At 48.8% G+C, this 24,314-nt stretch overlaps 1 protein-coding gene and 2 long non-coding RNA genes across 3 annotated transcripts in view; 1 reads left to right on the forward strand and 2 right to left on the reverse strand.

Moving 5' to 3' along the window:
• LOC110399538 lies at positions 4,374-12,994 on the reverse strand. Its single transcript, XR_002439268.1, has 3 exons — positions 12,954-12,994; positions 5,639-5,731; positions 4,374-5,106 (listed from the first exon to the last, which is right to left on the reverse strand). It is a non-coding gene; the product is annotated as an uncharacterized LOC110399538 (long non-coding RNA).
• Positions 13,027-13,510, forward strand: LOC110399537. The gene is made up of 2 exons (XR_002439267.1): positions 13,027-13,137; positions 13,340-13,510. It is a non-coding gene; the product is annotated as an uncharacterized LOC110399537 (long non-coding RNA).
• Positions 17,488-24,314, reverse strand: part of PARD3B (par-3 family cell polarity regulator beta) — a 374,909-nt gene continuing 368,082 nt past the window's right edge. Inside the window, exon 23 of the mRNA XM_021398013.1 lies at positions 17,488-22,094. Coding sequence (XP_021253688.1) covers positions 21,740-22,094 — 355 coding nt within the window. The 3' untranslated portion in view covers positions 17,488-21,739. The remainder of the gene's footprint in view (positions 22,095-24,314) is intronic.

Here is a 24,314-nt window from a genome sequence, read left to right on the forward strand (position 1 = left end):
GGAGGTCCCGCGCGGCTCCGCGCCCCGTCCCCGTACGCCGACGAGCACCGCGAAGCTGCGGAAGGCGCCGCCGGAGACGGGAGCTGCGCGCGCGGCGGCTGCGCCCGAGCTGTCGGATGGGGGAGCGTCAGGACAAGGATTGGCCCCGCTCCGGGAGAGCGCTGCCGGCGGCGCGCGAGGGAGCGCGGAGCCTCGGCCCGAGCGGGGCCGTTGCTGACAGCCGCGCGCTGCGCTGCGCTGCGCCGCCAAGAGCGGTGCGGGAGAGAACCGTCCCTCAGCGCTGCGCGCCGCCGCTGGCTGCCGTGCTGCCAGGCAGCGTCCCCAGTGCGCTCCTTGAAACCCAACCTGGGAGCGGTGTTCGCAGGTACTGCGCGGCGCCCCGTTCACCCGCCGTGGCCGCTGAGCAGGTGCAGAGCCTTCACCGGGCCGGGACCTCTCCCTGCAACCCTCAGAGCATAACAGCACCGGCAGCCCAGCGACGGCATCAGACCTGGGCTGTGGGGCAGCGCCGCTGTCATAGCTGTCACCCAGGGGCTGCGTCACCCCACTGCCCCTGCGTGCTCTGGGCTCCCGTTCACATCTTCTGGGGCTCACTCGTGCTCCAGCACCTGTTGGAGTCAATTCAAAGCCAGTGGCAGCAAGCCTGCTGCCCTACTTGCATTGAGGTGCGGAGTTATGCAACTATTGTTTACTACTTGCTTGTAGTCAGACTACTCCTGAGCTAGCAGAGTGCGATTGCTGAGTGTATAGATAGCCCTCGCGAACCATAACACAGCCATCAGAGTGCAACACAAACCTACAGCACAAGTCATTCCTCTTCCAAGATGCACATGGAAAAGGAGGAGGCCACCAAGACCCACGGGAGATGGCCCCATGGGCAATGGCCCCACCTAACGCACCACCCAGCACAGGGGCCACCTTCCTCCCACCTCATTCAGCCACGTCCCCCAGCTAAGGCCAGTGGCAGAATGCAAATACTGCTCTGAGCTGCTATCAGCTGTGATCTGCTGCTGAGCGAAGAGGAGAAGGTAATTCTAGGAGAGTACATAGTGATGGGAAATGAAGGTACCTGCTGCCACAGAGGTTCCAAGTGGCTCTCCATGTGCTTCTTGTCACATCTCAAGTCCCCTCTCCGCAATGCGCTGCTGTCACGGAAGGCACAGCCAAAACACCAGGCAGGCTCCTGCAGCTTAGAATCACAGAATTATTAAAGTTGGAAAAGGTCCCCAAGTTCATCTAGTCCAACCCCGACCCACCCCACCATACCACTAACCATGCCCCTCAGTGCCACATCTCCACGTTTCATGAACGCCTCCAGGGACGGTGACTCCACCACCTCCCTGGGCAGCCCATTCCAATGCCTCACCACTCTTTCTGAGAAGAAGTTTTTTCTAATATCCAACCTGAACCTCCCCGGTACAGCTGAGGCCATTACGCTCCGTCCAGCTGTGTGTTCGTCCGTCCATCTGTCCGTTCATCCATTACTCGAGGTGCGGCCTCACTAGTGCCAAGCACAGAGGGCAGAGCCACAGAGCTTCCACTGCTGCACGTGCTCAAGCTGACCACAAGCTGGTGACTCCTGCTATGGACATCCAGCCCAGGTACAAAAGAGCCCCAGGGCACTTCTCTGGGGAGCAGTTAATGCTCAGATCCTCCCCAGTCTGTCCTCCTGTGGGCATTTGGAACTTACCAGGCCCACGAAGAACTTGCTGTGTTTTTCCGTACCTGTATGTCAGAACCATCCACCAAACCTCACTGAAAATGAGACAATGCGTAATACCCTGGCACTGTAATATTTATTGTACCATCTGTGTTAAATTTGGTGGAAGGAATTTTGCAGCCCAGGTGTCAGTGAGAGCTGTGGTGCAGTGACACCACTGGGCCGTGCACCTAGGGCTTTCGCTGGTATTCTCCACCTTCTCCCTCCCTCTAATTGCAGCTCTTTCCCAACACAGATCATGCTGACTCTTTTGTCTTCACCCTCAGCTTCTTCTTTCTGCACGAGTCCTTCCCACCCCCACCCTGACCATCAGGAGGTGTCTGTAAGGCAGTGTTTAACCAGCAAGTCTCTCAGCTGATTTTTCATGGGGCTACAGTGATACCACGGCTGCTACTTTGTGGTGGAAGCAGTGTGCGGAGGTGAGCCCAGAGGCTGCCCCGCACTGCCTGCCTCCTGCCATGGCCCCGCACTTACCCAGGCTGCCAGCAGCAGCTGGGAGCTGCTCTCTGACCCGGGTGCACCACATCTGAGGAGTGCTGCTGGAGTGCAGCAAAACACAGAGCAGAAGGGGGAGAAGAGCAGGGAGGGAGGTGGTAAAAGAAACAGAGCCAGAACAAGGGGATGGGGGAAAATGAATAAAAGGAAGAAAACAAGGAAGAGAGCAGAGGAAGCAAAGTAATGGAGTTAAACCCATCATTGGATTAGTGCAGAGGGGGGCGATTCCTTGCTGCTGGGGACCTGTGCCTGCTGCCTGCGGGGGGGTCAGCTGGGGAGGAAAGCCCTGCATCTCCCGAGTTAATAAAAAAAGCTTTCAGACTTCAGCAGGCTGAGTAAATTAGGCTGAATATAAAGGTGCTGTATTATTTCTCAATGCGGCAGCAGTATGAAAGGAGGGAATGGGTTTCTTTTGAAGCAGCTGCTGTGTAATCCAGGGCTTTCAGGTGTACTTCAACCAAATGCTCTCCTGGTTTCAGCAGGTTAACTTCATTAAAGGCTCCATCTCTTGCTTTAATATTTGCTGAAATCCCAGTGGGTGGGTACGTGAGGCAGAAATCAGCCCCACAAGAGGATCTCAAACCTTTGTTTGGTTTGTCCTGGACCACTATCACACACCCACAGGCCCTTGGTGGCAGCAGCAGAAGGCATTGAGAACCCTACAGCCTGCACACAGCCATGCCTCCTGACGATGTTTCCCTACCTGCTTCCTGCTACGCTCCAGCATCCCCTTCTCCATGCAGCCACTGTGCCAAGGGCTCCTCATACAAAGGGCAGCTTTTCTGCAGATGTTGGAGAGTTTTCCTCCTGGACTTAGCAGCTCCCTTATGGACAGGTATCTGGCACTGCCAAGCATGGGCTGCACGTGGCAATGTGCAGTGAAGACAAGGCTCTGCACTAAGGCACAGCAGGAGCTGGGCACAGGTCCCTAGCTTGCAAGGAGGGCACTTGGGCTCCCTTAGCTTCTCCCCTCTGTCAGAGAGGGGACTGTGGAGCCATCTGCCACTCTTCCAGGCCCTGGAAATTCTCTTGGCTTTGCTACTGAGGACTCTGAACTGGGCTTGAGTTTCTTACCCCCACTCAAAACTCTTGAAAAATCAACCTCTTGCTAGTGTGAGGCAACCCAAGCTCTGCAGGTTAATCCAGTAGAAGTGCTCAAAATGACCCACCACCTGCGATCTCCACAAACCCCCACCCACAGAGCACTATCTGGCCAGCTTTGGGCTGGAGAAGCTGCAGCTGGAACACACTCCAGGTGGGGCCATTAGCAAATTTGCCACAGACTGAAGGAGAGGGACACATTCGTGGGCCCCTACCCAGGCACAGCCACAAACCCAGAGCTTCAATTAAAGTTTGCTGAAGCTGGTGGGAGCTCATCCATCACCTTCAATGATGGCTGGATGCGGCCCAAGCGGCTGAGTCGTGCAAAGCCAGCACGATGCCGTTAGCTGTGAGTGCTGCCATTGACTTCCGCTGGGCTGGCTCCCATGGCTTGCTGTGCTCTGCAGTAAGTGCTCGCAGGGCTGTGTGCTCAGCGCTGTAACGGACCCCACCAGCAATATTCTTAAAACACCGCCTTAAAAATACACACATTCCTAAACTAGCAAGTCGTTTGGATTCCCCCTCACCTGAGACTTGGCAAAGAAATTCTTAGGCCAGAAGCAATTTCTTTTTCCTTATAAACAAAATGCCATTACCATGCTTTGGCTCTTGGCTTGATAGATCCTGGCAAGAAAATGCACGTGTATATTTTAAAGGGCTTTCTGCTTTGCTTATCCTGCTTTAGCTTTTGACCTCTCTTCTCCCATGCCCAGGGACATTCTGGCACTGGCTCCCATGGTGGGCGGTACGTCGCAGGGCCCTCCCTGCAACTGGGCTCTTCTCTGCCTCCAGCAGAGAGCACATTCTTTTGGAGCACTATCAAGGGGCCAAGCCTTGAGCTATGCAAGATTGTCTTTCCCTTTTAATCTTTTATTTTCTTTGATGTTCATTTTAAAATAAATTATTGCTCCTTATTTGTATTACGGTACCTGGCTCAGCAAGGACTGGGACTCCTCTGCTGTCCAAACACAGAGTCAGAGACAGTTCTTCCCTCAAACAGTTTACAATCTTAAGAGACAAAGCAGATGAAAACCAAGAGCCAGATACAATGTGGATGACAAGCCTGTGGATTACTTTTGCATTTAGTCAAGTTGTAAACTGTTGAGGGAGGGATTGCCATCCAACTGTGCCTGTGCAGTATCAGCGGTGGGAACTTTCTCTCCTGATGCTGCTGGGTGCCCTGCGGTTTGAAGATGGCTTTTCAGCACAGAGTGCTTAGGTGAGGAAAGTACTAAAGGAGCCACCGCTTCTCACTGCCATCACCAAGCATGCTTCAGTGACCCAAAAAAGCAATCTCAAACCAGAAACAGGCATGTGCTCTGCTGGCAAAGGGCAGATACGGAGAGAAAAGGGAACAGATGTAGTGGATCCTAGCTGATCATTAGATGCAAGGCTGAGATATGTTTTCATCACAGACCACCACTCCAGTGTTTTGGGAACATTTCAAAGCACATTTGGCACAGAACTTATGTGCATGCTCACCTACTGAGACATTTCATAGTGGTGGTTACCATCTTTTTGGCACAGCTCTGCTAGGTGCAGAACGTGGAAGACGGTCTTCATAATCCTCCCTTTGACACAAATGCACACCTGAAATCAAGGCCTTGTATTCATGTCACCTCCTAGACAAGAAATCCATACTCTCAGGGCTCATTGCTGCTTCTGTTCCCTTTCCATGAACATTCTGAGTCACGGTCATCACCCTTTCGCTCTGGGGACAGGTCTGCTCCCTCATCATTGCAGCGTAGCTCCTTTTTCCCAGGAGGTTTCTTCCTTCTCTCTTCAGGATCCTGCACGCAGACACCATTGATTTTCAGTAAAACTTCTGGAGATCGATGGTGTTAAGCCTGCTTCCCAGTCAATAGGTCAGCACAGCACGGCTGCTGGGAGGCACCGAGGCCCATGCCTCAAATAACTACACTGGATGGTCCTCGGGGGAGTGGGGACCTACAGAACAATAGCCAGGAAGCTGCCTGTTTTCCGGGCAGCTTGCATCACAGTGTTTTCCCTAAGCTACCTTCACAGGACATGGGGAGCAGGTGGGCCTCCTCAAATTCAGGCTGATCTTCTCAAAACTTTAACTTACAGCTCAGCACCGAGAATCCGCCAAAGTAAAAGAGATGCACTAAAATAACAACTATCGGGCTCCGTGACACGAGGGGTGCTTTTGTGGCCATCCAGCTGCAGCGTAGGATGGTTCTTGTGGTCTTGTGGTCTTTCTGAGCTGGACAAGTGATCCAGCAGCCAACCCAGCATTAGCAGCGCTGGACCTTTACTGCATCACCTTTCATTTCCACATGAGTAGTATCGGACTGCCGGTACCTTTTCTCTCCCACGTCTTCTCTGACTTCTCTTCTCTATTATGAACTCCTGAATGGTCTCTCCCCAAGTGTAACACAGTAAGTCCAGTGGCTACTGTAATACAAACAATACTCAGTTACAGGTTTTTCTTTATCCTCCTCGGTGTGCTACATTTAACAGCATCAACCAGGAGCCCAGCACAGCCAGGCTTTCCCTTGCTCTCAGCACCTCGGAGCACTTGGGTTCGCAAATCTCAGTATTAACAATACATTGTGCTAAGTTGGTACAGAGCTCAAAGTTTTCCGTGCGCTGGAGTTTGATTGTAACTGTGGGTATCATTATCATCAAAGAGACTGAGGAATGGCAGCTTTTAGTTAAACAAATGGAAAGCTGTATTTAGTCTCTTTTGCCACATTGTGATAGAAAAGAATAAAAGCTTTTAAATATATTTTACAGCTGCCGTTTCTTAGGTTTTTCTGCCTTACAATAGTCTCCGTGGTTCTGACTGGGAAGTTGTTGCAAAAGCTTTTTGTTTTTTAAGCCTCCTATTGAAATAATACATATTAATTGCCTCATTCCTGTGTTTTTTGTTGTGGTGGAAAATTCAGATTGGGGAGGGGATGGATGCGTTGTAAACCACCAACAGCTGAAGAAGGGGCACACAGCTAGCAGAAAGAGAGGGAGAAGAAACGTCTCCCTGGAAAGTGAGAAGACAATGGGCAGAGAAGTGTGGGGGCCTTTGTGGGGAGCAGCAGTAAGGCAGGAAGGGGGGTAGTGCTCGTCAAGGAGGCCAGGTGGGAGCAGGGACAATGCCAGAAAGGAGCAGCATGAGAGCGCGCTCTTTGAAGAGGAAAAAAGAGCTGGATTCATCACCAGAAATGAATATCAATGAAGCAATTAGCTCTGCGAGCAACAGGACAAATGAACACTGCTTTCCTAGATGTGCCCGGCGCGTGGTTGGATCCACTGCTGTACAGGAAACGTTGAGCTCACGCTTTTCATGTTGCAATGGCACTAAGGTGGGCTCTCTGTCCTCTACCCCCAGCTGTTTTCTCAAATCTTTTAGGAGATTTATGTATCTGATTAAATTGCCCAAAGGTTCAGAAGTTACTGTGACAGGAGGAAAGAAACCTGTGACCATACGCAAGTCCCTTTCCTTTACACTCTTAAGCTGCAAGTATGTATGTACACTCTAAGGAATACTTGCCAACACAGCACAGTCTTAAAGGGCTACAGGTGGTTGAGGAGAACCATACTGACTGCAAATACCTCCATTTTCCATGATGTGACACAGTCACCAGAGCCATTCAGGACAGAGCAGAGTCTCCCAGCATTCCCAGCCCTCCTGTGCTCACTACCACTCACCTCTGCACTTTGTGCTCTGAGAAACCTGTTGGCCTCTTTCCCTGTAGATGCTGAAAAACAGAGGCAGCAGATGTCTCTTCCAAGCACTCTAACATGCCCAGACCAAAGGTGCCCAGGGAAAGCAGCAGAAGATCCCACCTCCTCTCTGCTCCATCCCACAGCATGGCCACCAATCCCACACATGCCAGGCCCTGGGTGGCCATCACCCAGCAGAGACCTGTTCAGTGCTGAAGCCAAACAGGTGAGCAGCAAGCAGCCCCATCTGCTAAACAAATGAAAGGCGAATTGACTGGAGTTCTAGCCAAGTACTGAAACGTAGCTGTGAATCTGAAAGCTTTGTTCCAGAGAAACAACGTCCCACTTTAAAATTAGTCCAAAAAACCCCATCCTGCTTCCATTGAAGTCGGTGGCAAAATTCCCACTGGTTTAACCAGGAACAGGATCGGGCCACTTCCAGACAGATTTACAGCCAACATATGCTGTAACGCTTGCATACTGCAGGCACTTATTTCTATTTCCAGCCATGTTTTAAAAAATTATAGCAAATGCCTATGGATTTGTGCGTATGAGTTATTGTGCTGCTAATGAGAGGAAGAATTACCCGAACATGGTTTAGATGGTCATCTGTTGCCAGCACAGATGAAATTGCTGGGTCATTCACTGGCTGCGTATCGCTGTTCATCCCATTAGCATTTCCATTAGAATTATTGCAAAATGTAACTCAATTTCTCTTTTTTTTTTTTTTTTTTTTGGCATATATGGGGAGGGACACGGCCTGTTTTTGCAATTAGAGTTGCTAAGGATTGGAAGTGAAGTCCTGCTCACACTTCTGCACCCTCTGCAGGCACTGAGGGGATGTTCCTCTGACAGGGCTGCTGCTCCTGAACTGGGGGGCAGAGGGGAGAGCTCTGCAAAAGGAAACACACTGAAATGCCTTCTTGCAGCTGAAGGCCTCTGGACATAATGTGTGCATGTCCATGCACTAGAAAGCTTTGGCTAATTCATTCCCCCATGCTCCTTGCTTTGGGCAGCTGAGTCCATCCCTCTTAAAAGCTGAGAAGTTTGCAGTCTACAGCCCACAAAGTTCTCGCTTTTCAGAATTGCTGTGGAGCCCCAAGAATGAGAGGGTTCTCCAGAAGCTGCTGTCTGCCAGGTTCTTCAGTAACCAGCCCCACATTCTTTGCTGCTATTGTTACATAAAAATGAAGAAAATCATCTCATGGCTGAGGACTCCCTCCCCTCACTCCTCCCACCCAGAAAAAAAAAATCACCCATTGTTTTCCTGTAATTGATCAAGCATAAACATTCAGCTCTACAGTTTTACGACTAATCACTCTACTGCTAAGACACGTGCTTGCAGCTATGCAAGGCACCAGCTGCTGTCATTCCAATGGATATTAATTTATATTGTCTCCTGCTCCCGTCCTCCCTGCATGGACGCACAAAGGGAGTGGGGTGGCAGCGGGCGCTTTATATGAAGACATCTGCTTGAAAGGCAGACAGTGGCTGTGCTGCCGAGATTGCACCTGGACTTTCACTAAAAATCAGGCACACCAGTTGCTTCCTGGCACTCCAGGCTTTGTTCCACACAGGCATTTTTGACTGCTGCTATTTATTTATTTGCCTCGCTTCAAGGGAAATGAAATGTCAGGACATAGGGAGGGAGGCAGGTTTCAGGGCAGAGCAAAACTGGCTGAAATAAAATAACAGCCAAGCGATGCGGGAAGGGGGGTGAGGAGGAGGAAGAGGAAAGCTGTCACCTCCAATTTTAACCCCAAAAAAGTTCTCTCGGGGAGAGGTGTGTGGCCGGCTTGGGTGTGGGATGAACCCAGCCAGCTGCAGCCTTGGGAGGAGGAAGGGGTGGAGGTGACCTGTTGGTTGTCCCTCTCTCAAAGAAAGAGTACAAGCCCAATGGCCCAAGGCTATGTATGACTCACACCTAGCTTTGCCCAGAGGGAACATACAAAGTATGCCTGCTCCCCCTTTCTTCCCACTACTCCCAGGCCAGCTCCCAGTAACCAAGCTTGAAAGCACCCAAATTTGTGAGCTCTCCCCATCTACGCTCTGCCCCCTCTGTGTAGTGGGCACACAGAGGGCTCTCAGTCCACCATGGCATGTGCCACAGGCCTCTGGGACTGCTGCATGCCCCTTCCCCTCAGGGGAATCCTGTGCATGGGGACATGGAGGGATGAAGGCACTCTGCTAACACAGCCTGCTCTGCTAAAACATTCACATACCATCTCCCAGAAACAACGACGCTGAGGGCCTGACTATAGGGATATGAAAGATTTCTTTCTCCTAAGAGCAGGGCTGTTTCCCAATCCCTTTGCATTTGCTAATCAAATACCAATGTGACTGGGGTCACGTTACATTATGGCTGTCAGCTCTAAGCGCGTACTGTATTTTTCATGCCCTGTCCTGGTCTGCTGTGTTGTGCTGCTGTTTCACCCCCAGAGGCAGCACAAGAAGGCTTTTCCTTTTCCCTTTCTCACTTGCCTTGTGGTTTTGCCTAGAACCCCCATTTCAGGCTTGGTCTGCTCTGCCACATCCTATACAAATGACTTGTGGATGGCTTACTAAGCAAAGAAGCTGGTTAAGCAGTTGCTCTGTGGGATTTTATTGCTCCAGTAAAGAACCAAGGGATGGTAATATGCAGTTCAGATGTGAGGTGCTGTTTGCCCATGTTCTCTGCAGCAATTTTTCAAAATGAAGAACCAAGCTCAAACAGGGGATGTATTTTACGCTTTTTAAGACCTAGATGGACACAAAGGTTTGGGATTCTTTTTTATAACGTCTGAGCTAGCAGGGTTCCTGAGACAAATCTAAAAATCCTTTCTTGTTATTACATTACATGCCTGAATTCCCACTGCTGTATACCACATGAAGTCACTTACCCTCTGTGAATGGGTATAAAATACTGCTTCTGGTAGAGAACTCATATCTAGGTATGTTTTATTGTGCTTTTTGCCCAAGGTAAATGAGAATGTGGGTGCAGAATGGGGAAGAAATCTTTCTTCCCTGCTTTTTTCATTAGCTTAAGCTGAACCTATTGATTCTGTTGGTAACTGCCTCAGAGCCTGTAGATATGGAAAGACGACGCAAACATCTCTTTTTGCACCTCAAAATTCTTTCTGTTCCTTGAGCTCATGGTTTCTACTCCTCCACTCTCCCTGCAGATCTCCAGAGAGTTCTGCCTCCCTGGGGATGCACGTATCACAGGGCACCAACCGCGTGAAATATTAGCGCTCTCTCTACCCATACACCCTTCAACGAGCCAAGATATTTTGGGACGGAAATGTTATCTTTAGCATCTCTGTCCCTCTGCAGCAGCCACACGAGGAAGAAGTTAAGGAAGGAGTACTGACCACTGTGCCATTAGGCAGTTTTGACTGACTGGTCTCTCTGTAATATATGACTTCTCACAAATGACGTCAGGAAGTAATAGATTTTAACAGACGCTCGCCACCCCCTTCTTTTCTATAAACAGAGCCGACATCTAGAAGGGGCAGGCTGCAGATGGTATTGTTTGTCTCTTAGCGACACGCGTATCCCAGGTTGAATTTTCATGGGGAATTGTACACAGGCCACTGGTAAGTCAATACCTCTGAAGCAGTGTCCGTTTAAAGGGCTGCTTTCTAGCTGGTCTCAAGGCAGATCAGGGAAGAGTCCTGCCTTACAGTCTCATGTTCCCCAAAACTCTTCCTGTAGATTTCCCAGTCCACTGTCCATACTATCTCTCAAGGTTGTCCAGATTCCTAGGAGCTCTGAGCCAGATGATACTGGGATGATTTACTGAGGGTGAGATGACAAGCACACGCTGGCAAATCTTTCCTTGTGGCCTTGACTACACAGGCAGAGTGGAAATAGCTTGGGGAGCAAGTGGCTATGAAGCATGCAAAACACAAACTTTCTCTGCTCCAGTCCATTTTATAGCATGGCTACACTGAAACCCTCAGAGCTCACATGCATCGAAAGATTTTTTTTTCCTATTAGATAAACTCTTAAATGTCACTTAGGATCAAAATCTCAGGACTTGTCTACACAGAGATCTGTACACAGCACCTATGCAGTACAATTGTGTGGAGATCTATATTTGAATGAAGTTGCTTTTTTCTTACTTTTTTTTTTGAGCTTACTCTGCTTTTTGGAGTGCCTTTTGCATGCAGCACAAGCTCCCCTCCATGCAGATGAGTAGGGTTTCTCTGTCTTGCAAGGGTTAACTGTGTTGTGTTTGTAAGATCTTGGAGAGCTCCAATCTCTGTGAGTGCCAAGTCCTCTCCTTTTTGCTCTCGCTTCCAAGTATTATGATTCTGTGGGCCAAACACAAGTTACTTTTACATGCGCTGTAGCTTAGTCCAAAGGAGAGTAGGGGGCAGCTCTTATTGCAGGAGTAAAGGGTGATGGCTCAACAACGCTGGGGACAGGAAAAACCCCAAGTGCCTGTGACTACAATCAGAATGTGCCTGTGCTCAGGACGCAGAAATGGCAAATGATCCTCTCTGTCCTACCATCTCTATACTTCATCCTTCTGCCTTAGCCGTGGCAAGAGGGGTGACAAGGGGACATGAGCAGTCTCTTTCCCCAGCTTATTAAAGGGGATAGGGATGTAGAAGTGGCAGGAGTAGAGGGATGCATCGGGGTGGGCCAGTATCTCTCCCCACACAGAGGGTGAAGGACTGTGGAGAAGAGGAGCGGAGCGCTGGGAGGGTCCTGGTACAATGCCACAGCAGGATCCTCCTTGTCCTGCTTGGTTTTCAGCCATGTTAGCTGCTGGCATGCTTGACCCCAGCTGATCAAAGCCTCCATAGGACACTGTGTTCACTCTCCTGCCCTGTCACAGTGGCCGCTTCCCATTCAGTGGGGCATGAGTTATTTCTCTTTTGTGTGTGAGGCCCTCCTCGAGGGGACCACATCTTCCCTGAAATCAAATAATCAGATGCATTTATTGTTGTGGAAATCATGCCCTCCCCAAAGTGTCTGACCAGCAGCAGCTTTCTGGCTTTGTCTGCAGCCTGGCAGCCTAGATCCCACCTCTCCTCCGGAGCATCTGGGGAGACTGCGCACGTTGTGCCTGCACAGTGCTGACACGAGTAACAATGCCGAGCATCCTTATGAGGTGTCCCCAGTCTGGTGGGGCTGGTGCTGAGCAGAAGGTCAAGCCCCTGGCCCTTCCTGCCATCTCTCACCAGGTGGAGCTGAGGGCCCCCACCAGGTGGGCCGGCCCCTCGCCTTCCACAGGAGCCCAAGCAATGCACCTGCCCGCCCAGGGTTTGCTGACAGATAGGTTACTTGGCAGCTGAATACTGGGGATACATAAAGCACCAATGCATTTCCCAGAGCAGAAGCCCTGCTGCCAGGAGGGCTCAGTACACAAGCCCAGCTCAAGAGGCTGATGGCACAGGACGTTGTTGCTCCTGGGAATGCAGGGACAAGCACATGCGCCCAGGCAGGGCTGTGCCCAGCTATCTGTGACATGGCAGCTGATGGGCACATTGTTGACTCTCTGCACCTAAAACACAAATCGAGCTGGACTCAGCCTTGTTGAAGTTGGTGAGAGAACAATAGACTCTTGTTCAGCACAAGCACCAAGGAGGACAAACATAACCGAACAAAGACGCGCTGCTCAAAACATGGCACAGGGCTGCCCGTCTCGGGCAGGTTCTCCTGGTGGATACAGGGCAGGGAGAACCCTGGATCTCAGCTGGCAAACAGGCTCCTGCTGTGCCTCAAGAGCCCAGGGAGCTCTGCTCACAAATCCCTGCTGCCAGCCAAGGCTGGACTGACAGAAAATTTGCTGTGAGGTGACTGGAATCATCGCTGGCAGCCCTTAGCCAGCCACTGCCAGAGGAGCAAAACTGCCCTAAAAATACCTAAAACCCTACCACAGTAGTGACAGTGAGCACCCTGGCCATTCTTGGGGACTTGCTGCCCTGTGTATTCCTCACACAGGAGCCTTTGGGCAGCGCCTTACCTGTGTGAAGCCAAGAGCTCCACCATGGCTGCAGCTCTGAGCAATGGCCTCAGCCACCGACGTCACAGCCACTCAGTTGCCTTGGCAGCAGCCATGCACTTACCGGTGGACCATCGTGTCCTCACTGACAGAAACAGCCTTACCCAGGAACCAGCTTGAGCTGAGGAAGCCCAAGGGAAGCTCAGTGAGTCCTGCACAGACGGGCCCCCCGGTGCCCTGTCTTCCCTGGTACCCCGTGTTCCCAGGCCACTGAGGTGATCTCTGTGCTACTCCTCTGAAAGGGGGGGAGGGGTCTCAGGGCCCCTTGGTGCCTCAGCTCGCCCCAGGAAGGGGAAAAGCCACAGCCCAACTTTAGCCTCATGATTTCTTCTCTTTTAATGCTGAAGACAGAAGAAAATCCACAAGCAAGAGCCTCAGGAATTCAAATTTAGAGAACGCTGCCTCTGCTCACAGGAAACTTGGCCAGAAGTAAACTTGCAAAGGAATGTAACCATTGCAGAAGATAGTGCTTGGCTTTTCAAGTCCAAGCCCCTAAATACATTGTGCTTTGGCTGTGATTTAATGTTCTTGCTTTTCTTTTCCATTTCTGTTTTGTAGCAACAGCAGCCTAACCACTCTCCAACCCATCCTGACCCCCCCAGCCTTGTTCCCATCACTTTTCTATCCACTCTGTTGTGCCATTAAAGCAATTTGGGGGACAGAGCTGGGAAACAGTCCATGTTAAAAACAGCCCAGTGAAGAAAAATGACTTTTTTTTTTTTTTTTACCCAAATAGCTGCTCGGTTACCTTTGTCCTCTCACAGCAATAAAAACCCTCACAACTGGGAAGGAGAAAAGGCCTGGAGGATGGGGTGGGCCCAAGTGCTAGCAGGGAGCAATGGGGTGGGGGGAGGTGGGGAAACCTGGCAGTGCAACAAGGTTAAATGAACACTGGACTCAGGCCTCATCAACCTTTCCTTATACATAAAGAAAATGACAGGCCTGGAGGGCTTGGTTCCGTGTAAGGGATGGAAGAGAGGACGGAGGGAAGCAAGACACTCTCCACTATAAAAAGGATGTGTGCAAGAGCCTCCAAATGGACCCAAAAATACCATTCCTGCACCTAATGCTGTAGTTGTGACTGATTTGGCCATGTCTGAATTCAGAGCTGGCACCTGGACATGCCAAGAGCACCTAGGACTTCCTCTGCTTCCTGAGGTAACCAGTAGGCTGTCAGGCTGCTTAACATCACCCCAGAGCAGCCTCAGTTATTTGCTCTAAGTTCTGCTCTGGTTTCAACCTTTCCCATCCTGGCCAGGCCAGTGAGCGCACTGCCACAGCCCTGCTGCCACAGCAAGGGCAGGGAGTTCTCTGCAAATTCAGCCCACCTCTGCAAACCATCACTTACAGAGCTGCAGGCGTTGGGCTGGCATGTAGCACATGGGAATGCTGCTGTCTGAACACCTCCTCTCTCACAGTGCCGTCCCTCCTGTTCTGTATGTCCATCCACCAGGAGGTCACCATTTACAACAGTTTTTTCACGTGCATATATCGCTGTTACTCCTGACTCCTCTTTCCTTTAGAGAGAGAGAATGGCTACAAATATATTGGAGGAGGAAACTGGTTTTTAGGTCAAAAGTAGCAATACCTAAGTGTATATGCATTTATGTATATATCTAGACACCTAGCAGGAAGGGGAATGGGAGGGAAGGATGAAGGAAGGCTGCTTGTCTTACTTTTATTTAGTTCTAATCTGCTTTCTTCATATTTGCTCTACTTTTCATTCTCTTTTCATTCTTAGAAAAATTATGGCAGACGAAGCCTCTTAAAATTGTAGCTTGCTGGTTTGAAAATCCAGGCTGCAATTTAGAGTAGCAATAAATATATATATATATTTGCTTTTTGTACTCTGGATTGAAGGAAGTGATGTATGAAAACTCAGATTTAACAGCCTAGAGAATTAATCATGTCGCGTAGGTAAGGTTTTGGCAGAAAGGCAGACAGTGATTCCTAAGCAGTACCCAAAATTCAGAGAAGAATGGGGTAGGTTTTAATGTAAGTTTACTTTTCTTGTAATGAATTTTAATGACAGCTTTCACATCTGCTTTCTGTGATTCATAAGAGAAAATTAAAAACCCACACCTTGAAACTTACACGACAATGCTGCTGACATCTTGCAGTTGCTGGCATTATCTTGGAGAACCTTTCAGTCCTGTTTCTATGCCACATTGTTTTCCTCACAAAACGTATTTTAAATATAAAACACTGAATGTTCATTGCTTCTTTATATCATTTTTATTCATTACCTGCCGGAGGCAAAGGGCATGGTTTTATATAGAATCCCCATTGAATATCTTATTTTGCAATTTTACTCTACTGTACATATTTCCCAATAAATTATTTTCTTTCAGATGCAGATATTCTTCTGGAAAAGCGAAGCAGGGCTGTTTCCTCTGCACTGAGTTTTTTTTTGCTGTGAGCACAGCCAACTCATCCAACGAACTAACCCAAGCTGGGTATGTTTTGGGAATGCCTAGAGAATTAATTCTGTTTTAAAGACTACAATCATCTTTTTGGCCCCTGAATTTTGTGCTAGGTCAGTGATAGAACAGCTTTTGAACACATCAAAGGCTTACTTTAGACAAGCAAACGACTGTGGATATAAAATGCATCTTTCCTGCAATCTATACCCACAAAGCAGCTGATTCAGAGGTGACCACAACTTTTCCATGTCTGTAACAGCGGCTCAGCCCCAGCCCACACCGTGCGAGAACGCCTGTTCCATGCCACATGCTTTGACTCCATATCACTTTCGGGTGCCAGGAAAACTCCTGGTGTTGGTTACCTGCACTCACAGATGGCTCAAGGCTTCTCAGCATTGAAGGCCAAAGTTGTGTTTGAAGGTCAATGTGGTGTTGGGGACTTGTGGCTCAGGGTGGGTCTGTGAAGAGAGGGGGAGCTGGGAAGGAAGGGGACTCAGTGGTGGCAGTGGTACCCAGGGAGGTGAAGGGAGGCAGGTGGGCAGCGGGCAGGGAGATCTGGGCAGCAAGGGCTCTCTTTTTCTCCCCATACTAGTTGATGGGTTTCCTCAGTTCCTTCTTGCCCTTCTGTTTCATGACACCCTAATCCACTAAGCCCACTGAATCAGGAGCCACTTGCTTTGTGCTGCAAACACCTCTTGACTCAGTGGGCTTAGTGGGTGGGTATCACAAGCTTCTCATGCAAAGAGGAAACTGGGGAGCAGTGATCAGCATATTGGAGAGTCTGGCATTGAACTTCACATGCTGGGGACAATCCTCTCTCCACTCCATCACTTATTTCCTGCTCAGGTCTGACCCTCTACCCTGCTCCCCATTCTGTCCCATTCTAATTCTTCATCCCTTTCCCTTTTTGCCAGTTGTGTCTCCATCATTTTCTGTTCTCCCTTGCTCTCCTCTCTCACCAATTGCCAGAGCAAAACTCTCTCTCCCGAAGGAGCACTGTTGAAACTCTGATCACCGAGTTCTCAGATTTTAATATACTCTTAGTTTGTCTTTTCCTACTACGTATAACTTGAGTAGAAGGAGAAATTCAGGCATTAGTGTTTTACCTGTGCAGTTTTTAGCAATGAGTGCAAATTATGACTAGAGAACTTCTAAAATTGGTGCCTACATGGATTACAATTTAATATGGACTAAAATTTACTCAGAGTTGCCCATGAACTGTGGCTTGGCCATGAATGCCAAGGTCTGCATTCAAAATGTGTTGGAGCATACTGCAACTTCTGTAAACCTGTACTTTTCTATCCTTCCACTTTGTTCTTTACTCTTTCATCTTTGCAGCAAAATTTTCTTCTCAGAAAGGCTACATTCTTCTTTCTCTGTGTTCCAGTGACTTTTCACTTAAATACCTGCTATTTTGAAAATTACATCACCTAACATAAATATAATACTCTTGCCTGAATCTCAGTATGCTCTGCAAACCATAGATCTGATCCTACATAGATTTATGCTCGTGCATAATCTGGAGCATGAAAAGTTGTGTCATCAGCTTTGGCAAAATGACCCAAGTACCTCAAGTTAAGTACCTGTGTAAAACTTTCAAGGAGTCCTAAATCTCTGGGCAGATAGTGCTGCAGCCATCTCGCTGAAATACAGCCTCAGGCAGCAGAACCTGCACGGCCTCAGGACAGCTTGGTGCTTACCGAAGGCAAGAGGTTGATGGTGAGATGAAACTGCCTGGGGAGCTACAGCAACGAGTGTGCAGTTGCCTAAGCTGAAATTCGCTGAGTTGGCAAGGGACTTCTCTCTCACTCCTCCTTTCAGTCAGGGCTATGAAATCAGGACGCTGTTGCTACAACTGAAGACAATACAGATTTGATAAGGAATCAGGTAAGCTTGGTGGTTGTATTTTCTGTAATACAGCACGTGGCTGTGGTGGTTTGTTCTGTGGAAGTCACCTTACCAGTTCTGATCCGGCCTGACGACGCACGATCTTCTACCATCAAATCATATCCAAAGGTGAGGATGACTTTGTGGATACAGATAAGAGAAAGACTCAACATGCAAATACATAGTCATAGATAGTCTTAAAGCCTTTATTTTAATGCAAAATAAAACAGGTAAAATTTATATAGCTGTATGTAGCAAAAGATCAAATCTTTGATGTGGTACTAGAAAAAAAACGTCACAAATTGTGTGTTGAATTTCTCCCCCCAAAAAAACACACATGATTTTGAAATTAATTTAACTAAAACTCATGGGCATTGTCAGGATCATAAACACTTCCCTCTCTCCCTGAATAGCACAGAAGTGTCTTAGAAAGGGTTTTCTTTGATGCAGACAGTAAAGAGTGCTTCCGACTCTGCAGGTAAGGCTTAGAGACATTGCAGAACTCTGTGAGGGCAAGCACAGGCATAGGGCCTTTTGGAAGTGCAAAGCAGCCCCTGCCCAGCACAGAGCGCTAGGATGCGGCCCCAGCAGAGCACTCTGAGGGATGCACTCCCAGTGCTGACTCTGATAAACAAATCTGCGATGGCTGGGAGGAGGAGGTAGTACAATTCATCTGTAAAAAAAAATTAGGCAGCATGTGAAGCTATTTCTAGTTCAGGAAGCTGGAGTGAATTGGAATACAGACTGCACGCAATTCTTCAAAGACTTTTAAAAAATTATTATTGAAATGCTTTGCTCCCCTTTTTTCCACAAAGGGCAACTGATATCTCTTTATGCATTCAGGGGGTGCCTAGAGACTCCTGCCTCACGCTGCATCACAGTGCTAATGCCTGCTCTCAGGCCAAGACATGGCTCACTAGTGGGTGGTCAATGCAAAAATGCACAGGCTCTCTCTGTATCTCTTAATCTTTCAACTGCGGGGCCCAGCTGGCCGTGGGCCAGGGCCAGAGCCGCCGGCTGCACGCCCCAGCTCAGGAAAGCAAAGCCTCCAGCGCCAGGCCGGAGTGCGGCCCTCCCCTCGCAGCCCTTCATGTGCACGCTGCTGGCACGCTGCTCACGCTGCAAACGCGGCCCTCCCCTCGCACCCGCTGCCACGGTGGTGACGCTGGTGCCGGACTGGCACCTTTTGGGAGAGGGAGCGTGAGGCAATTACGTGTCAAGAGCGCTTCAGACTTGTAATTTTCCCAAACATATGGACATATGGGGAAAAGAACAACTTGTTACTTAACGGCTCTTTTGGATTTTTGCAAGTGTGTATTTTCAACCGTCAGTTGTAGCACCTCGTGGATTCTGCACGGTACATATTTTTCCACAATATGGTGCTAAAATCATACATTTTACACTGCAGTGAAGCTGACTATATATACTGTAGTTACACATTATGCTTTTAAAAATACCATCCTTCTAGCAGATATTAAACCTGCAAAGGGCAATTTTCTCTCAGAACAATGGCACCAGAGACAGATGGGAGGCTCTGCAATACTTTTGGGTCCTGTCCTCCAGCTAGGTCAGCCTGCTGCTCCATCTTAGCTCCTCGCCTGTAGGATGCATCTATATATTATGCTTGCAGCACATTTTCTTTTTTTCCTGGAAGAAGCTCTGTACTGATCTAACACCGAAGCATCATTTAATAACCCGTTGGGTAAGATTAACAGCTCAGAAGGTGTGCGTTTGGTCTGACCACCTCGGCCAGCAGAGCTGATGCAGTCAGGGGGAGCCATTAAGGAGAGATTCAGGTTATGGGGAGACAATTGCACAGGTCCTCCAAAGGCTATAAATAACCCAGGAACTGCTTCCATCCAGATTTTATTTGGCCCTGGCTCCTGAAATACTGTAAATAAGTTCTGCTCACTGCGCTGCGATGCCATGTGAAGGGTTAGTTGAGAGTGATTTATAAAGGCAGTAGCTTATATTCAGAGCTGTTCTTAATTGTGGTCTGGCTTGATAAAGCCACTGTCGCAAACATATTAGTTTCTTTACAGCTGGATCAAATGTATCAGGGGTTATATTTCAAGCAGGGAAAGGAAAGTATTTTAATTTGTTTTCGCTTCACTTTCAGCGGGCCTTCATAACACCAGCATCTACCCTGCGGCTGCCAAGTCTTGGCTGAGTATCCTGCAGCATCTCAAACTCTTCAGAGAAGGCTGCATACAGCACGTATGCGACAGGCAGAGTTTCCCTGGGGAATGTGCCTTGTTTATGGAGGGTGCCAAGAGACCCAGCCTTACATCCGACCCCTCCCTCCAGAGGTTTTTCCTCCTACATTTCTAGGGAAGAGGGCAGGGAGAAATGGAGCACGAACTGAACATACTTGCTTCACAATCAGTTGCATTCCACTCCCTCCCACCAATGCTTCCTCCTGACTGGATCTGAAGTTTCCCTGCCCCTGCCCCAGGGAGCCCAGCCCCACAGCTGAATCATGGAGACGTGCCCCCTCCCACCACACCAAAGCTGTTTCTCCCTGCTGCTTCCAGCCAGGCCAGTGCTAGGGATCAGTAGGAACGCAGTCACTGGAGCCTACAGGCCAGCAGGGCAGGCACAGGTGCTCCCAGTGCTCCCAGTTCCACCAGCTTCTCACTTTTAGCACACAGGCAGCACTTGGCTGACTGGGATACGTGCTCATCCTCACCAGGGGCTACAGCTGTGGCCCCCAAAAGAGCACAGATTGCCCTGTCCTGTGCCTTGAGGATCTCTTGCTCTAATGAAGCCTTTTCCAGGGCTTTTCTAGTAAAGGGATGTGCTCTTGGCAGGATAGACCTTCCTGTGGTATTTAATGCCTAGAAGTGACCTGTACTATTTAATCTGTTGCATACCAAGGTATCAAAAAGACATCAAAGAAATCCTTGAGCTTAATCCTTGGCCAGGTCATGATCTCTTCATGATGAGGATAGGAGACTGAACTATTTAATAATGTTCCCAAAAGGCAGAGATTGAGAAATTAAGGGCACTTGGAAGCTCTATATTTCTAGGTGGTAAGACTGTATGATTTCCCTGCAACAAAACCCTTGAGGCAAAGCTCTGAGGGCCCAGAGCCCTGCTGGGCCAGATGGCACATGTCTGTGTGGACAGGGCTGTGGATTTCTAGCCTCCTGGCTGCACTGCAAGCTGAGACTGCGTGAGGCAGAGAGCTGGCAGGTGCTCCTGTCCCCCAACTCCACCAGCCCCCTATCTTCCTATGCACTTTTGCAAATAACTCTTACAGCTCTTCCCTCCTCTTCCTATAGGGACCCAGGGTTTTGAAGCTCTCCCTATTGCTTTCCTTGTCTCTTTCCTCACCTCTCACTGTGAAAAGCTCCTCTCCCACTGGCCCTTGGCTGCAGGAATCTGGGTTTTTTGGCACTTGGCACTGGCCTGGCACCACCATTGACTTGCATGCTGTCAGCAGGCATTTGGCTGTCATCCTGGCCAGAGCAGGCCAGAAGCTAGGCTGCCCTGCCCAAGCCAAAGCAGCACCTGGTACAGTAACTTAACAGGAGTCGTGGACTCCATGCCCACGGTCACCTCCGCAGTCATGCCTCACAGGCTAGCTCCATTGAAACTCCAGGAGCAACACTGACAGCAGCTAAGAATCTGATTTCTGCAGTTTACCTTTAAAGGATGCACACTGTATGACTACAAAATGCTCACAAACACACACGCACTGCTAGACACACACCTCTGGGATGGCTGTCTTGTCCTCTGTGAGCCTGCCTACATGCGGTAGATAGTTTTTTGCCTTACTCCAAATGCAGCAGGTGCAATGAGAGGAGAATCTTGCTATGCGGACTGCAAAAAAAAGGTAAGGCTATAAGATTAATGCTGCCATGGCCAAATAGAAAGAGGAAGACAGATATGAGATTACAAATCTGGAACTGCAGCATCCTTAGCACACAGTGCTGCTGGTCTGAACGTGACTGGAACATGGCTGCTGACTCTGTGAGGTCCCTGTCAGCTGATCCCACAAGATCCCCAGCTCCGTGAGAAGTCTGCACTGCTCACCGTGCTCCCACTGAGAGGCTCTGCAGCAGTGCTCTGTAGTAGACTGGTGACACCGCTGCCATTGGACAGACAGCTATGTGCTGTATTGGTGTAACCGGATTCGGTAAATAGCCCTGAGGTGTAATAAGTGTAGCTCTTCGTTTCCAGCAGCCACTTTCTATTTTTAAAAAGGAATTAAAAAATACTCAACTGTCTGGTACCTCACATACTCAAAAAACATCGTACCGCCCATGGCTTTAGTTCACCTGTTAGGAAGCACCTATGCTGAGCCCAGCTCAGTACAAATGACTCCAGGTCTTGTGCCACTTTTACAGGCAGCCACGCTTGGGAACAACTCTAAAGGGTTCCTGATGTCCAACAGGATTCCTCCTGGGCTGTGCTGGCAAGTCCAGTGTGTGGCTATACAGCTGCAGTCATGGGGTTCTTCTGCCTGGGATCCTGTTGCCTGTACTGGTATTGGTCTGGACTGGTCCCGCGGTGTCGGACAATCTCATTATAAGCTGGTGCACGGTGAGGCTGTGGAGGAGAAGGCGGCACGTCCTGCCGGAGGGGTCCTTTATGCTGGTTTGGGATGGACTGGGCTGGGTAGTACTGGGGGTACCTCAGTTCTGCCACTCTTGTGTCTGGCACGTGGATGTAGTTCCCCTTAGATGGGTGGACAACAGGCTGTCCTCCTTGGTAGTACGGAAGATCTCTCTCTTTGTAGATCACTCGCGGCCCTGTTAAATATTCCAGTGGCTCTGCAGGTCCACGTCTGAGGAGGAAGAGCATAAAGCACATTAAAAGCGTTTTACTAGCCCACTGACATGTTATTGTACTCACAGTCTATGTTTACTTTGGGAAAGGAAATGCCACCTCAAGCATGACAGGTCCAGATGAGTCAAAAGAACTTCTGAAGGATACCAAGCCTCCCACCTGCAAGCTACAAAAGTCTGCAACACCCAGGACACTGGAAGAAGGGTCCAGCACACATCACAGCCCTTTTACAATGGGGGAGCACTGGAGCCCTTCAGTTCCCAAAGTCAGCCTCCTGTGATGCATTTGCCATAATGGAAACAAAGCTCCTTTAAACAATGCACGTTTGACTGAATCTTATCAGACCTGAGGATAAACAGATGAGTTAGGTCTGCAAGTCTGCAAATCCCATAAGCTTTACATGCACAGATATTCACGCTTTCCAAGCCATTTCTCACTATTTTTTCTCCTAACATGTCAGACTGTAAAGCTTTCCAAATGCCACAGTTGGAAAAACTGGAACTCCTGGAAGAAGCACTAAGGATGTCAGGTTATAATACCTGTGTTTAATGGGCAAGCTGCCAATGAGGTTTCAACAAAAAAACTCTTGTGATCTGGAAGGCCTGATATTACAACAGCTCTGTAACCTGTCTGTAACTTGTCTGCATCAGTATGGATCTGACAAGCTCCAGATCACGTGGAAAGCAACATGTGAACATGACATCCCTGAGGATGTGCCACAGAGCCCTCTCTGTAGCTTTTTGCATCTTAATTCCATGATTTGCACTAATGAAATACTAATATCTTTTCTTAGTACAGCTTGTGATACTTTTGAAATGGCAAAAATAATCGTTCTCACAGACATGTCAACCAGGGCACCCACAAAAGTTCAACTCAATTAGGAGGTTTTGCCAGCCTGATTGCAAATGCCTTTGCACTTTGGCAAAATCTCCCATTGACTGCACAGGAAGCCCCTCTCTGAGTGTGAGCTGAAGGAAGACGGCAGGGTTTTGACCCAAAACAGGGGCCGAAAGTATAAATCAATTACACCTGCTCTGTGGATTTGGGACTAAACTCATGAACTGTTTAAACAGTCTTTTCATGGATTTATTTTAAAAAGTCATCATTCTGGTACAGCAGATCAGGTGTTCACAATTCATCAATGCCTCTCTTTTGTTCACACACAGATTTTACAAGCTTGCCTCCCCTGCTTAATCTAGGCTTCCAGACTCCACTGGAACTTGTTTTGCATGAAGTAAAACAAAACATGTGGTTTTCTGCTGCACTCGTTTAAGCCCATGGGGTAAATCATGGACATAGGCAATGAACAAACATTATCTGCCTTGAAATGAACCTACAATTCTCTCCGTGGAATAACTTAGTGCAAATGTTTCCTGTTTAAAATGGAAAGAGCAAAAGGAAGAATTCCAGGCCTTGGACTTTTAGGACCCCATGCTCCCCAGAGACATTTTGCTTTAAAAACAGAATGTTATAAAAGACAGGCACTCCTGGCTTTTTTTTCCCCTCTCTCTCCTTGTGAGACAGTCCAGACAAAGTGCTGAAGGGCCTGAAGCCACCCTCTGAGATACTAAAAGGACTCTTAGCCGCATGTGTTGAGACAACTGCTATCTCTGCTCACACACCTACGCCTTGCAACAAAGCCTAATTTCCACAGCAGGCCAAAGATTTGCGCCACGTGCTTCCATATGAAGGCTTGTTCACTAGTCAGTCCCATCACACTCAGCTGTTAATTCTTCTGTGCATAAAAACACACTTCCAATCAAAAAAGGCTTCTGCGATGTTCAGAACTGCTTTGTGTCAAGCAGCAAACCAAGAGGAACAAATGTCAAACCTACAGCCATCACCTTTTAATTAAGGGTAATGCTCAAGATCCTGTTTATTAGATTTGAAAAGATGTTCTCATCAGCAGCTGTAATCAACCAAACTCTTGTGGATCACATTAAAAAGGGTCTGAACCTGGAACTCGATCCAGAATTCACCAAGGAGCCAGGCAGCTTTTGGACAGAGATCTAACTACTACATTGAATTACTCTAAAATAACAAATCCAAGATTAGTTGGTACCAAAATGACTGCGGAGAACAGGACTGAGCCACAGCATCCCCTGAGCCTCCAGCACAGCTCATCCCTCGGCTCACAGGGCGGGCCTGGATATGGCAGAAGCTCATATGTGCTTCAGATGTGAAGCACATTCAGATGTGCTTTGCCATCCAGCCAGGC

This window comes from Numida meleagris, chromosome 5, assembly GCF_002078875.1.
Source record: "Numida meleagris isolate 19003 breed g44 Domestic line chromosome 5, NumMel1.0, whole genome shotgun sequence".
Lineage (NCBI taxonomy): Eukaryota > Metazoa > Chordata > Aves > Galliformes > Numididae > Numida > Numida meleagris.